The 12,876-nt window shown below is 35.6% G+C and overlaps 1 protein-coding gene and 1 long non-coding RNA gene across 3 annotated transcripts in view; one reads left to right on the top strand and one right to left on the bottom strand.

Annotated features, from left to right (window-relative positions):
- The window catches only part of SCN9A (sodium voltage-gated channel alpha subunit 9), a 171,193-nt gene that overhangs the window by 124,344 nt on the left and 33,973 nt on the right, over positions 1–12,876 (top strand). Inside the window, exon 18 of the mRNA XM_044242258.1 lies at positions 6,191–6,311. Coding sequence (XP_044098193.1) covers positions 6,191–6,311 — 121 coding nt within the window. The remainder of the gene's footprint in view (positions 1–6,190; positions 6,312–12,876) is intronic.
- The window catches only part of LOC122902556, a 76,397-nt gene that overhangs the window by 33,872 nt on the left and 29,649 nt on the right, over positions 1–12,876 (bottom strand). For both annotated transcript variants that reach the window (XR_006383821.1, XR_006383822.1), the window contains exon 2: positions 9,571–9,670. This is a non-coding gene — a long non-coding RNA (uncharacterized LOC122902556). The remainder of the gene's footprint in view (positions 1–9,570; positions 9,671–12,876) is intronic.

The following is a 12,876-nucleotide window of genomic DNA, read 5'->3' as shown; positions in this document are numbered from 1 at the left end:
TATAGGTATATGTGAATTTAGTACCATTGTATTACCTGTTAAGTTGTTGTTTCTTGAGATTTTTCTCTGTTCCTTTCTAGTCTTTGTCACTTTTGGTCTTTCTTTCCCACTCAAAGGGTCCCCTTTAATACTTCTGGTAGGGCTGGTTTAGTGATAACAAACTCCTTTAGTTTTTGTTTGTTTGTGAAACTTTTATCTCTGCTTCTCTTCTGAATGATAACTTGCTGGATAGCGTATTCTTGGCTATATATTTTTCCCATTCAGCACATTGAATCTCTCATGCTACTTCTGCTGGCCTGTCAAGTTTCTGTGGTTAGGTCTGCTGCTAACTTTATTTGTCTTCCCTTATAAGTTAGGGATTTCATTTCCATTGCTGCTTTTAGAATTTTTTACTTATCTCTGTATTTTGTAAATTTTACTGTGATATGTCATGGTTTTGGCCTGTTTTTGTTAATTTTGATGGGAATTCTTGTGCCTCCCACATTTGATATCTGTTTCCTTCCCCAGATTAGGGGAGTTTTCAGCTATAATTTAGTCAAATAAACCTTTTCCCTTTTTCCCCATCTTCTCTTTCTGGGACTCCTATGATGTGATACTTTCTGGAATCAATGAGTTCTGTAAGTCTACATTCATAATCCAGTATTTCTCTTTTCCTCTTATTTCCAGCTGCATTACTTTCAGTAATTTTACTTTCTGTATCATTTATTTGTTCCTCTTGTTTTTCCATCCTTGTCCTCATTACTTCCAGTTGGTTTGCTTCTCAGTTGTAGCATTTTTTCCCCCCAGCCTGGCTAGTTTTTAGGTCTTTTATCTCAGCACTAAGGGACTCTCTGATGTCTTCTATGCTTTTCTGATAGCATCATTATTATTGTTGTTTTAAAATATGTGTCAGGCATATTATTTATATCTGTTTTGGTTAGGTCCCTGGCTATGAGCTTTTCTTCTTCTTTCTTTTGGGATGAATTCCTTTATCTTGGCATTTGTCTAGGTCTCTGTCTTCTGTGTATTAGTGTGTCCTGCTCCTGAGAGTAATGGCTTTATGAAAAAGAGATCATATACTGTCCAGGGCCTGGCACTTTAGAAGGTATTTCTGTTGTATGCTGTGTGCACTCTCCTGTGTTCTGGCTGTCTTTGCCTCAGGTCAGTCTTCTGCAGAGTTACTTCTTGCCTTGAGTGGGCAGTGTTTGGATCCTTTCCAGTGTGTGGTGAGTTTTAAATTGGTGTGCTCTGGTCTGCTTGTTAAAATAGGTCAGATCCAGGGCACCCGGTGGCTCAGTGGGTTAAGCCTCTGTCTTTGACTCAGGTCATGACCTCAAGGTCCTGGGATCAAGCCCCACATCTGGCTCTCTGCTGAGCAGAGAGCCAGCTCCCCACCCCCCACCTGCTACTGGGCCTACTTGTGATCTCTAATAAATAAAATCTTTAAAAAGAAAAAAAAAGGTGGGGGGATTAAAGAAGAGGCCAGATCCTCTTTCCACTAGAGCCAAAGCTTTGCAGCACTCTATGGTCAGTAGACTTGGTGCATGCAGGGGTTTGTGCTGGTCTTCTGGAAGAGGGACCTGCTGCTCTGGTTCTCAGACACACTTAACCCTAGTAAAGAAGCACCTACAGAATGGAAGGAAGCAGAGGTTGATGTAAGTATAAATGTAAGTAATGAATAAATAAATGTAAGTAATAAATACCTCCACTGTCAGTGCTGTTATGCTCACTAAAGTCAGTGCATGCTGATGGGCAGGGGTGAAAAATTGTACCAACCCTCTCCCTCATCATGCAGAGGGGAGTTCATGGCCACCGCTGTCCATGAAGCCCTCACAGAAGAGTGAACAATCTCCCCTCATGTGTCCTAGACTTCCCTCAGTTCCCCGTGCTTCACCCTATCTGTATCCATGCTGCCTTTCCTCCCAGCAATGCAGTGCATCTGTGTTTTATGTTGGCTGAGTTTCAAAACGCCACACTTTAGGGAACTGCACTGGTCTGCACAGATCTGCACTGGTCCTCTGGAGAAGGGTCTTGCCATACTGAGGCTGGTGCCAGTTTTTCTCAGAGGGGTGGTTGCAGGAGGCTGAAGTTTAGAGTAAAGCAAAGCAAAAAGCCAGCCTCCAGTTTAGCTACCCTCAGCAGGTGTCTCCACCCCTATGCTAAGGAATGGGAGCAGTGACACCCACCGGCTCTTTTTGCCCCTGAGAGGTAATGCCACCTTTCCCAGATACACACTAAACAGGGGAACTGTCTCTTCTAGTGCATCCCAGGGGATCCTCACATCACACCCTGTGCTCCCAGGCTCCTGTCCTCCTTCACCACAGGAGCACTGCTGTGCCCACCAGACTCCACAATGACCACAATGCAGACTTCTAAAACTAGTTTTTCAGCTCCACTGGCCAAAAAAACTTAACGATAAACAAGCCTTCTTGTTTTCCCAGTCACTGATTTTGGGGAAGCATTTTTCTTGTATGATCCCCTTTGCACTGCTCTCTTTGTCTCTCTCCCTCTTTCTTTTTTTCTGTCCACTCTCTGTGATCATGACTTCCTCCCCTCTGTAGCACCTGTGATCCTTCTCTTCCCCAAATCACATCTCTTCACTTCCCACCTTCCACGCTGTGGTCTCCTCTTAGGTGTGCAGTTTGTTCTCTCAGTCCTCATAGCAATTTCCTGGGTGTTCAGAATGATTTGATACTTATCTAGCTGTGTTCAAGGGACAAGGCAAACATTAAGTTCCTACTGCTCCACCGTCTTAATCTGATATTTTCAGTCATTGAAAGGGGCTTCTTAGATAGCTGTTGTTTATAAGCAAGATTAGAATGTTCCAAACTACTTCAGTGTTTTATGGATGCACAGTGAAGAATATCAAAGATAAATATGTGTGTGTGATATACTAGGTGCTTCAAGGTGATAGAATCAGGGAGTGAGTAAAAAGGACTTTTTTTTTTACCATATATTATTTATACATTTAAATTTTTTAATCAAGTATGTATAGTTTATCTAAAGCAAAGAAAGGCAATTTTAAATAGTAGCTATAGGCAATACCACATTATTAAATAAAAAAGTAGGAATGCTGTGTATAGCATATTCCTATTCTTAATGCTAATGAGTTTACATCTATGATATTGTGTTTATAGCCTGTTTATGTAGGCTGTTAAAGGTAAAAAAATTGTCTTTGCTGCCATGCAAAAAAGTAAGAGACAAAAGGTACACTTCACTTTTTATTGAAAATAAAATCCATGCAAAAATTATAAAATAGCATATTTGTAATATTGAAAGGGAAATTTTTTATACTAAAGTATTTATTTTACTGGTTTTAGTGTACTATAATAATTCTTCAATTTCCAAAATTATAAGAAAGGAAACTAAATTACAAATGACTGAGTTTATAGATATGAAATTAATCATATAATTATGTAAAATGATTCTAAGGATTGACATGATCTTCTCTGTGTACTAAACAAGAAAATAAGAAAATTCAATAGTTAAATATAGCAGCAACTGCTATGAGAATAAAATGCATTACCCTTTAAGAGAAAGTTTTTATTATAGATGTTAGCCTTTCTACTTAAAGGCATCCTTTTGGACCTTGTTAAAAAAAACTTCCACTTCAGTAAATATTAAATTTAAAGGTTGACAAGATTAGAATTAAACTGTCTACATCACTATGGCATACACATAAATGCATAAATGTTTAATATATGCAGTCCAAAAATAGCTACTTTTTGACTACTTCATTCATTCCCAGGAAAACATGGAATTTCTAAAAACATTTTAAACTTGAATTTCTAAAAAGCCATAGCAATTTAGTGTATGATACAAACTATCATTCATATAAAATATTTTAGTAATGTCTGTTCTGATGAGGAATCATCTTGAATAAGTGTTATTTATGATATAAAATTTGAGCCAAACTTTGAATTTAATTGACAAAAAATTGCCATAAAAGCTATGAAAATAAAAGGTTTCAGAATGACAAAAGACACATTGTAAAATCATCTTAATTTTATTTGTTTATAAATTAACTTGGCATATCTTTGTTAATGATCAGTGAGAAAACCAAATATGAGGTTGAAGACGTTTTCATTAATTTGGCCCAAGTAGGCATTTTGAAGATTAGAATCATTTTATTTAAAAATTGTGGCCACCTTAGAGAAAACCATGAGAACTATTTGCTAGTTGTCAGTATTTTGGCTGCTAGCAGGAATGTGTTTTGCATTCTTTCTCTCAGCTGTTTCTCCCACTTCTCTGCCTCAAAACCCAGGGCAATAATCCATTTTTCACATTTGAAGGACTTAGTGTCACCACGGAATCATAGTACCTTTTCTTTCAATTCCCTGGTGATAGTCCACATCCAGCTGAGAAGTCAACAATTGAGGGCATCAAATAATTGTAGTTTTTTAGATATCACTCAAAATTAGTTTTTGTGGTAATTGGCACAGTAGGCTGCATTAGTAATTATACATTTCCCCATTGTTTCTTGGAGTAATGTATATTTTAAAACCTTAGATATATTCAGACTTATAATTAATTTCTATTTCCTTTATTTTTCTATTTTTCATTTTTTTTAGATAAGAAAGTTTTATTGTACTGCAAGGTCAAAATTACAGTATTTAACCTAAAGCGATGTAGTCTTTTTTAAAAATTTTAATTTAATTTAATTATTTATTTTAAAGTCATTTTAGATGAATTCATTCAATATGTCTGCTTTTTAAATGAAATTTCACAATGATACTGTTCATAACTGATACTATTATTAAACTCTTTGACTGGTGGGAGTAATGCCCCAATAGCAGTAGATTATAAGTATTAGAGTATTCATAATTCTTTACTGTCTTTATAAAGAACTTTACTTACATCATTCCTTATGTACAATAATGTATCGATGTCTTCTTTACTAATATTGAATAATGTCTCATAATAATAGCACCGAGAATGTGGTACTCATAATGAATACTTTAACCTTCCCAGTAAATCTCTAAAAATTAATTTCAGATTAGGCCTATGATATTAATGCAGATTAATAGATTAAGATATCAATTTAATGGAAACGAGTATTTCCCTACCTTTAACACTTGTATTTGTAGGACTATTCTAAAAAAATAGTAAAGCTGTAATCTTAATAAGGGAAGCATGTGCTATAATAACTACTAGTTTCAATATTCACATGTCGTTTAGCAAATGAGAATGAAAATGAACTCTTCCATTGATGTCCTGCTCTACCCCTTATAAAGCAATATTAGGAAAAATTGACAGAGTTTTGCTACAATTGCTGTATGTATTTTTTCTAAAAATTTCTGTGTATGTGTATGTTTGTAAACATCATGTTTGATCATAAATTTCTGGGTGGGAAAAACTTGTGTTATGATCAATTATATGATCATAATAACAATGAATTCATTTCTGTCATGTGTGAGTCTGCCATGTTTAATTTCGTTGAATATTTGTTTCAGACTTTGCATGTGGTGCTCACTTTGGTAGCCACTGTTTTTTGGCAGTATAGAAAATACTTTATGATCTTTTCAACTGTATCCTGAAATTTTATACTAAAATGGGTGGTGTTGGATGAAATAATTACTATTGTCTTTGGCATTCTGATTCCAATATAATATTTGACTTTCTTTGGTCTTGATCAAAAGCCTTCTATCTATATCATCCTGGTACATATTCTTAAATCCAAGAGATAATAGAAAAAATATGTTTGGATTTCACCTTACTCTAATTTCTTTCTTTTTTAAAAATTTTAAATATCAACAAGCTTTTCTGCCAACTGTCAGATATGATCTTTCAGTTATCAGGCATTGGCAGTTTGGCACTTGTGTTATTTCTACTAGGGTCTTGGTTGTCTGAATATAATAATTATTTGTGTACACAAATTTATATTAAACATAAAACAATAAAAATATGGCCAATACTTTGCAAATGTTATAGTTTACAAAAATTACCTTGTGCTAACTCTGTCCAAATACTTGTCAGCATACTAAATATGATAAAATTTATTTTTCACAGGATGTGTAGATAGAAAGATCAAGCATAGATGTATTGTAAGGTTACCTGACCTCAATATGTGTTTATACATTTTTATGGCCATCATACTGTTAATCTTTTTTCACAACACTTTGCATGACTTTGATTATTAAATATGGCTTGAATATAAGATTTGAATGACCTCTAAATGAACTATCTGGTGGGGTGGTGAATTTCTTTTTAGAGATTGAACCGGTCGAGTTCCTCTGAGTGCAGCACAGTTGATAACCCTCTGCCAGGAGAAGGAGAAGAAGCGGAGGCTGAACCTGTAAATTCAGATGAGCCAGAGGCCTGTTTTACTGATGGTAAGAGAAAAATCAAGAGGTTGGTTAGCCATCCATTTATTGGTATTTGGGGTTTTATCTTCTATCAATATCTGTAGCTCAGACATATATTTTTATGTTATTTGACTCTTAAATAATTATCTTTACCCCTGACCTCACACTTGAATTCCAGATATGCCTATAATTCCCCATTGGTCATCTTCACTGGTTGCCTTTAAATATGTCAAGTATAATAAGTTTTTTAAAAAAGTTTTAGTGAGCTCTCCCCTATAAAATCCACAGCTTCTTCTGATATTTGTCTCATTTAGCAACATCATGATCTATTCTGTCTCTCAAGCTAAAGACTTGGGGTCAGCCCTGACCTCTTCTTTTCTAGCCCCACACTGATTACAGAAACTGCAAGGTGATCAGAAGCTCTGGGGCAGGGCCAGCACCTTCCCAGGGATTCTGATGCACACTAGAAGCTGGGAACCATTGGTCTATAGGATAAAACCCCAAGTTCTTAACATAGCATGTTAAAGCCTTTGCACTTCAGTCTATTCTTTTCTAACAGTACCTCCTTTGATTCCTTTTCACTTCCTGACTTACTGACTTACTACTTCTGGAATGTTTCAGGGATTTTAGTCGAAGTAGTAACTTTGAACTTGACCTATGGAAGTGTACAGTATTTTCTAATTGAATATGGTATCATTCAAGTAAAAACACAAACCTATACTAGAGTTGCAGTGTAATATGATAACGTAGACCACAAGTTTTGAAGCCTGATAAACGTGAGTTCTAAATGGTCTACTGCTAACTCTGTGAGACCCTGAGCGCATTTTAAAATCTTATATCTTAGATGCCTGGTCTGTAAAACAGGTATAACAACCGCATCTGAATCATAGGGATATCCAGGAGACTGAATGAGATAACACAAATTAATCACCGCAGTTCTTAACATTCTTCTTCTTTTCCTTTTTTTTTTTTTTTTTTTACTTTAAAAAATATTTTGTCAACAATTCTATGGAGAAGCTATGATAGAATAGTGTTGATGCTAATGACTTCCTATGTCTTACTCTCAGCATCGGTATTTTTTGTAGAAATCATTACCTTGCATTCATCCTCTATAATTTTTCTCAACCAGCCTCCTCTAGCACTCATGCGGTAAAGCAAATGCCTGTCAAATAAAGACATCTCCAAACTACATACAATGGGCGCATGAATTTTCTTTGGATACAAAGCTAAATTCCATTTTATGTGAGAAACAAACAAGTATGAGACCCGATTGATAGAAATTTTGTGAAAATTGTGAAAAAATTGTGAAAGTTTGCTGAAATTAATACCATGAGCAAAACACAGAGTTTCCTTTAGAAGTGTTCATATTAAAGGCATTTAAGAATTTCATCAAGTGTTGCCTATTTCTCACTAAATTGATTAGCACCATTAAATTTGTGCAGATGCTACCAAGATGTCCTCTACCCAATTTATGAATGACTCCAACTTAAAATTCTAGGATAACTAGAAAGAAGTTGGGTTTATCAAGCAGATTATGGCCTCAAATTAGAAAAGGACTTTAGAAAAACTTAAACCTCCTGCAAAAAGAATTAATGCTAAGGTATTGTAATCTGCAGGTGCTATCTTATGAGCTTAAACTACATAAAAAGTTTATTTTAATCCTACAAAGCACTAATGATAATATTTTTGTGATTCCTTTGAGGCTATGCATAATTTCTAAATTGAGCCTACTGTATAGGAGATAGTATAGAAACATATTTTCAGATGTATTTGGCCTTGACTGCTGAAAATTTACTGAGCCAAAGTTTCAGTTACACAAGGCAAATATGTTCTGGAGAGCTAGCGTACACCAATATGGCTATACTTAACAATCCTATACTGTACACTTGAGATCCTCTAAGAGGGTAGATCTCAAATGATCTTACCACACACACAGGGAAGAGATTGGTAACTGTGTGAGAAGATGGGCTATGTTAATTAGCTTAATTGTGGTGATTATTTTACAATGGATACATAATATCAAATTATCAATTTGTATACCTAAAATATTTACAGTTTTTAATTCTTGTTATACCTCAGTAAAACAGGGGATGTGGAGGAAGAAAGGGCAAAATAAACCTACAAAGACAGAAGTGAAGCCAGTAGCTACTTCTAGAGGGTACAGATTGGGAAAGGATATGGAGGTGCTTTCCAGGTGCTTAAAATGTTATATCATGACCTACCTATTAGATGAGTGTATCAATCTATATATTTATAATTAGTATACTATACTAAATATATGTTCTACCTTAATAAGAACTTAGATAAACAAATACATAATTTGGAGAAAAAAAGACAAGACATTTAGGAGGAAACACACATCTGTGAGTCCTATCACTTTGAGCAGCTGTGCTCCACTGGAAACTCTATACTCAGGGGACCTGCTGGGCTAAGAGGCTCACCCTGATAAATCAAACAGTAGAGCCAATTTGCTGAGCCTCTCACCCTTTATCCACTTAATCATTCTTTCATCCAATCAGCAAATAATCATTAAACACTTTCTGTATTTCAAGCCCAGGCTACAGCACCAGAGAGAGAACAATGAATAAAACACTGTCCCTTGCCCAAATACATACTTAAACATTTAGTAGGTCAGATAAGTGATACATGCTATGGAGAAGTGAAAAGAAAAGGGGAATATAGTAGTTAAAGGGTAGGATGCTCCTATCAGGTAAGTAGAGTGGTCAAGAAGGCCTCTCCAAGAAGGTAGCATTTATCAAAGACCTATAAAAAAAATTGAAGTGGACCTTGCAAATGTAGGGAGGGAGAGTATTTTAGGCAAAGTAATGAAGGCACATACCCCTAGGTGGAGATATGCATGATATTTGAGGAAAGTTAAGGGGTGAGTATAGAGACTGAGAGATGGCAAGAGTGGTAGAAGTTGAGGTGAGAGATGGAGTAGAGGCCAGAACACAGGAGATTTTAAGGACATTATAAAGACCTCATTTAAAAGTCTCAACATGCCATCTTAAGAGTAAATGGGTGGATAGCAAGGACAGATGCTGGGGGACTTCTTGGATGTTCCTGCAGTAATCCACATGAAAATAAGAGGTTTTGAGTATACTTTGAAGGTAGAGCTAAAGGAATTTGCTGATGGTTTGGATGTCAGGTTCAATGTGAAAATGGGAAAGAAGAGTCAACGACGACTCCAAGTTTGGGGCCTAAGAAATTGGGAGAGGTCTTCCACAGAAAGACTTCAAAACGCTTGGGCTTGTTAGGATGGGAAATTGAGAACTCATTCACTTACATTGGAAATGACTCTCACCAGTTTGTGATAGGTCTGCAAGAGCTGAGCTAGAACCAATGGCAGTTTAGAGCAGCGTTTGGCCTCCAGAGATTTTTGTTACCTGGAAGACAGCAGAAAAATCACAAGAAGTATGAGAGTTACATCCGAGGATTGGGTTTTCAATGAAGATGAACACCAAAATGATATTGTTCATTGTCTCACATCCATTAATCCTTTTCAATTTCATAACTGTCACTACTAATTTTCATCATATTCCTCTTCATCTTTTTCTCCTCCCTCTTATGCCAGCCTTTCCTTAGTTCTGTTGCACTAATTTTATAATTCAAGATGCCAGGGTCCGTCTCTTGACCTACTACTGTCCTTCCCTAGCCTTACTTCTGCATGTCGTGGCAACCTGACATGACAGAACTCTGATTCTGCTTGGTTTTACATTATATTCCTTTTGGATTATACAGTTAGCAAATTACAAAATCAGGATTAAGGTATGAGTAGGAAACCCTCTTTCTCATAAAATAATATATTTTCTGTTAATTTGGTAGAAAGAACCAACTAAACTTCCAACTAAACTTCCCCCCCCAATGCTCTGAATTCAGCTTCCTATAAAGTACTAATAAGTGATTCTAACTTTAAGAACACAACAACTCAACTTGTGCCTACTTTTGTCTTTTTTTAAAGAAAATGTGGACAAAACACTTGTTTTAGAGGATTTAGAGATTTTTAAGAAGTTATAAAGACTAATTTTTCCTAATCATTTTTACATTAATTATGTTGATTATGCTACTATACTTTTATTAATACATAGTTTGTCTTGGAAGAGGTTGGTGTTGGTTAGTTTTTTTGCTGGGTGGGGGTGGGGAGCACTGGTTTAACATGATGAAACCTAGTATAGACTTTATGAAATGCATCACGAGAACAAATTAATGAAACCACCCAAAAGAAATCACCTTTACCCATGGGGACCCATTAAAATGTTTGAGAGGTTCTCTGTTATGTTTACATTTAATTAATAGTCCCTTTAAAAAAGAAGATGTGATAACATTGCTAACCAGCTGGGTTGGAACTCTCTTAGGATATGCCTTTGCATAAAAACCAGAAAGACAGTCGAACACGCCTGCCTCAGAATAAGAGTGAGAAACTCTCTGAGGTGTGATAAATCCTGAGGGCAATATTTATCTCAAATAAAAAGTTTCATCTCAAATAAAAAGTTTACTTTTCTAATTAGAATGTGTGGTCCCTTTTCTTACCTCAATCCTATGAATAATATTTCTCTTCAGTTTTAAGACTGACACAAATCTTGGACAGTAAAATTCTAAAGGGAAACTTTCTCCTCTGGTAATTTTACTTGAGGCAGATAGATTCTGTTCTGCGCAAGGTATTTGTTTTTATACTGAGATAAATTCTAAAGTCTCAAGCATTAAGTTAATGTAAAAAACTAAGTCCGTCTTAAATTATTTTACTCCTGGTGTTTTCTTTCACCCAGGAAAAGATGAGCTGGGAGCCCATTTTTGATTCTACATTTTTATATTCTCCCACATCATTTTATAAAATATTCTAACTTTATTAAATACATTTGAAATGTAAACTAATTGTTTTAAATACACTGAAGGTAAATTCATTCGGATCTCAAGTCATGTTAACTATAATTTAACGTGGGTTAAATGAAAGCAAATGTACATTTTTTATGCACCCTGGGTTTCCCTCCCCCCCATTCAATCTTTCCTCTGGCGTTGGTGGTATAGTGGTGAGCATAGCTGCCTTCCAATCTTTCCTCTAAATTCTCGAATTTGCAGAAAGTTCAGAGATCTGAACTTTTGGATCATTACTAATACTTGGATTATTTTAGAACTCTTTCGGGGGGGGGGGATTATGTTTTTTGAATCAACTATACATGACCCATTAAACTATGTATGTAAAGGACTATAGTAAGTATCGTGAACAGAAAGGAAGGGCATAACTGATGCAGTTTAAGTCTTCAGGAGCTTAAAATCTTCCAGAGAGAAAGGACAGGAATATATAAAAGACACAGTAGCAAAAACACCAGAGACTTTGGTGGGGTTAGGGGGGTGAGGTGGGGAACACAGCTTGCTACATTCCTATAGTGCTGGAAATTAAAGTGCCAGATGAACCTCATATTACCTGGATCAATGAACCATGATTCATGTTGGAATCATGAAAGAAACCATAATAAAACACTGCCTAAACAGTATAGTTCAAAAGAATTCTGGTTCTGTTTCAGGGCATACACTTTTTGATTTTCTGAAGTTATTACTTGATAGGCTTAATATTTTTTAATTAAACATATTGTTTTATGAAACAGGAAATTATTTTTCAAAATGCGTGTCTTGTAAACCTCTGAAACAAGTGTCTAAAAAATGCTCTCCCCCCTCTTTTTATCTTCCCTCTAATTTGAAGGAAAAACTTTTTTTTCCAGTGATTTTTTTTATAGGAAAGTGTAGTTGGCACAAAATGTTTCCGGTGTACAACGTAGTGATACAACTAGTCTGTATGTTATGTTATGCTCACCACAAGTCTAGCTGCCATCTGTCACCCCACAGTGCTCTTATGTATAATATCATTGACATAAGTGGAATCCTGTACCTCCCACTTCCCTTCACCTGTTTTGCCCATTCCCTCCTTTGCCATCCTTGGCCACCATCAGTTTGTTCTCTGTATTTATGGGTCTCTTTCTGCTTTTTATATGTTTACTTATCTGTTTTTTTTTTATATTATACATGTAAGTAAAATCATATAGTATTTGTTTTTCTCTATTTCACTTAGCAGAATACTCTGTAGATCTATCCATATTATCACAAATGGCAAGATCTCGTTCCTTTTTATGGAAGAGTAAGAACCCATGGTGTACATATATACCATATCTTTACCTACTTGTCTATCAATGGACTTGGCTATTGTAAATAACGCTGCAACAGACATAGGGGTGCATGTATCTTTTTAAATTAGTGTTTTCATTTTCTTTGGGTAAGTACCCAGTAGTGGAATTACTGGATCGTATGGTATTTATTTTTAACTTTTTGAGGAACCTCCATACTGTTTTCTACAGAGGCTGCACCAGTTTATATCCCCACGAACAGTACACAGGGGTTCTGAAAGAAAAATTTTTAATAGCTCAATTAATAATAGTTCCTCTTTTTTCAGTTCTTCCTCTTCTTCAAGCCAATTGTGGTATTTTTTTTTAAATCAACTTTAGTTTTTGAAATTTGTCTTTTGAAACTTTAGTCATTATGTTTCTGGGTCTTTCTTGGTTGTGGTTCTATTCATCTGCCCTTTATGAAACTTTCTACTCTC

This window comes from Neovison vison, chromosome 3 (genome assembly GCF_020171115.1).
Source record: "Neovison vison isolate M4711 chromosome 3, ASM_NN_V1, whole genome shotgun sequence".
In the NCBI taxonomy this organism is placed as follows: domain Eukaryota; kingdom Metazoa; phylum Chordata; class Mammalia; order Carnivora; family Mustelidae; genus Neogale; species Neogale vison.
This window is presented reverse-complemented; position numbering and strand designations above follow the sequence as displayed.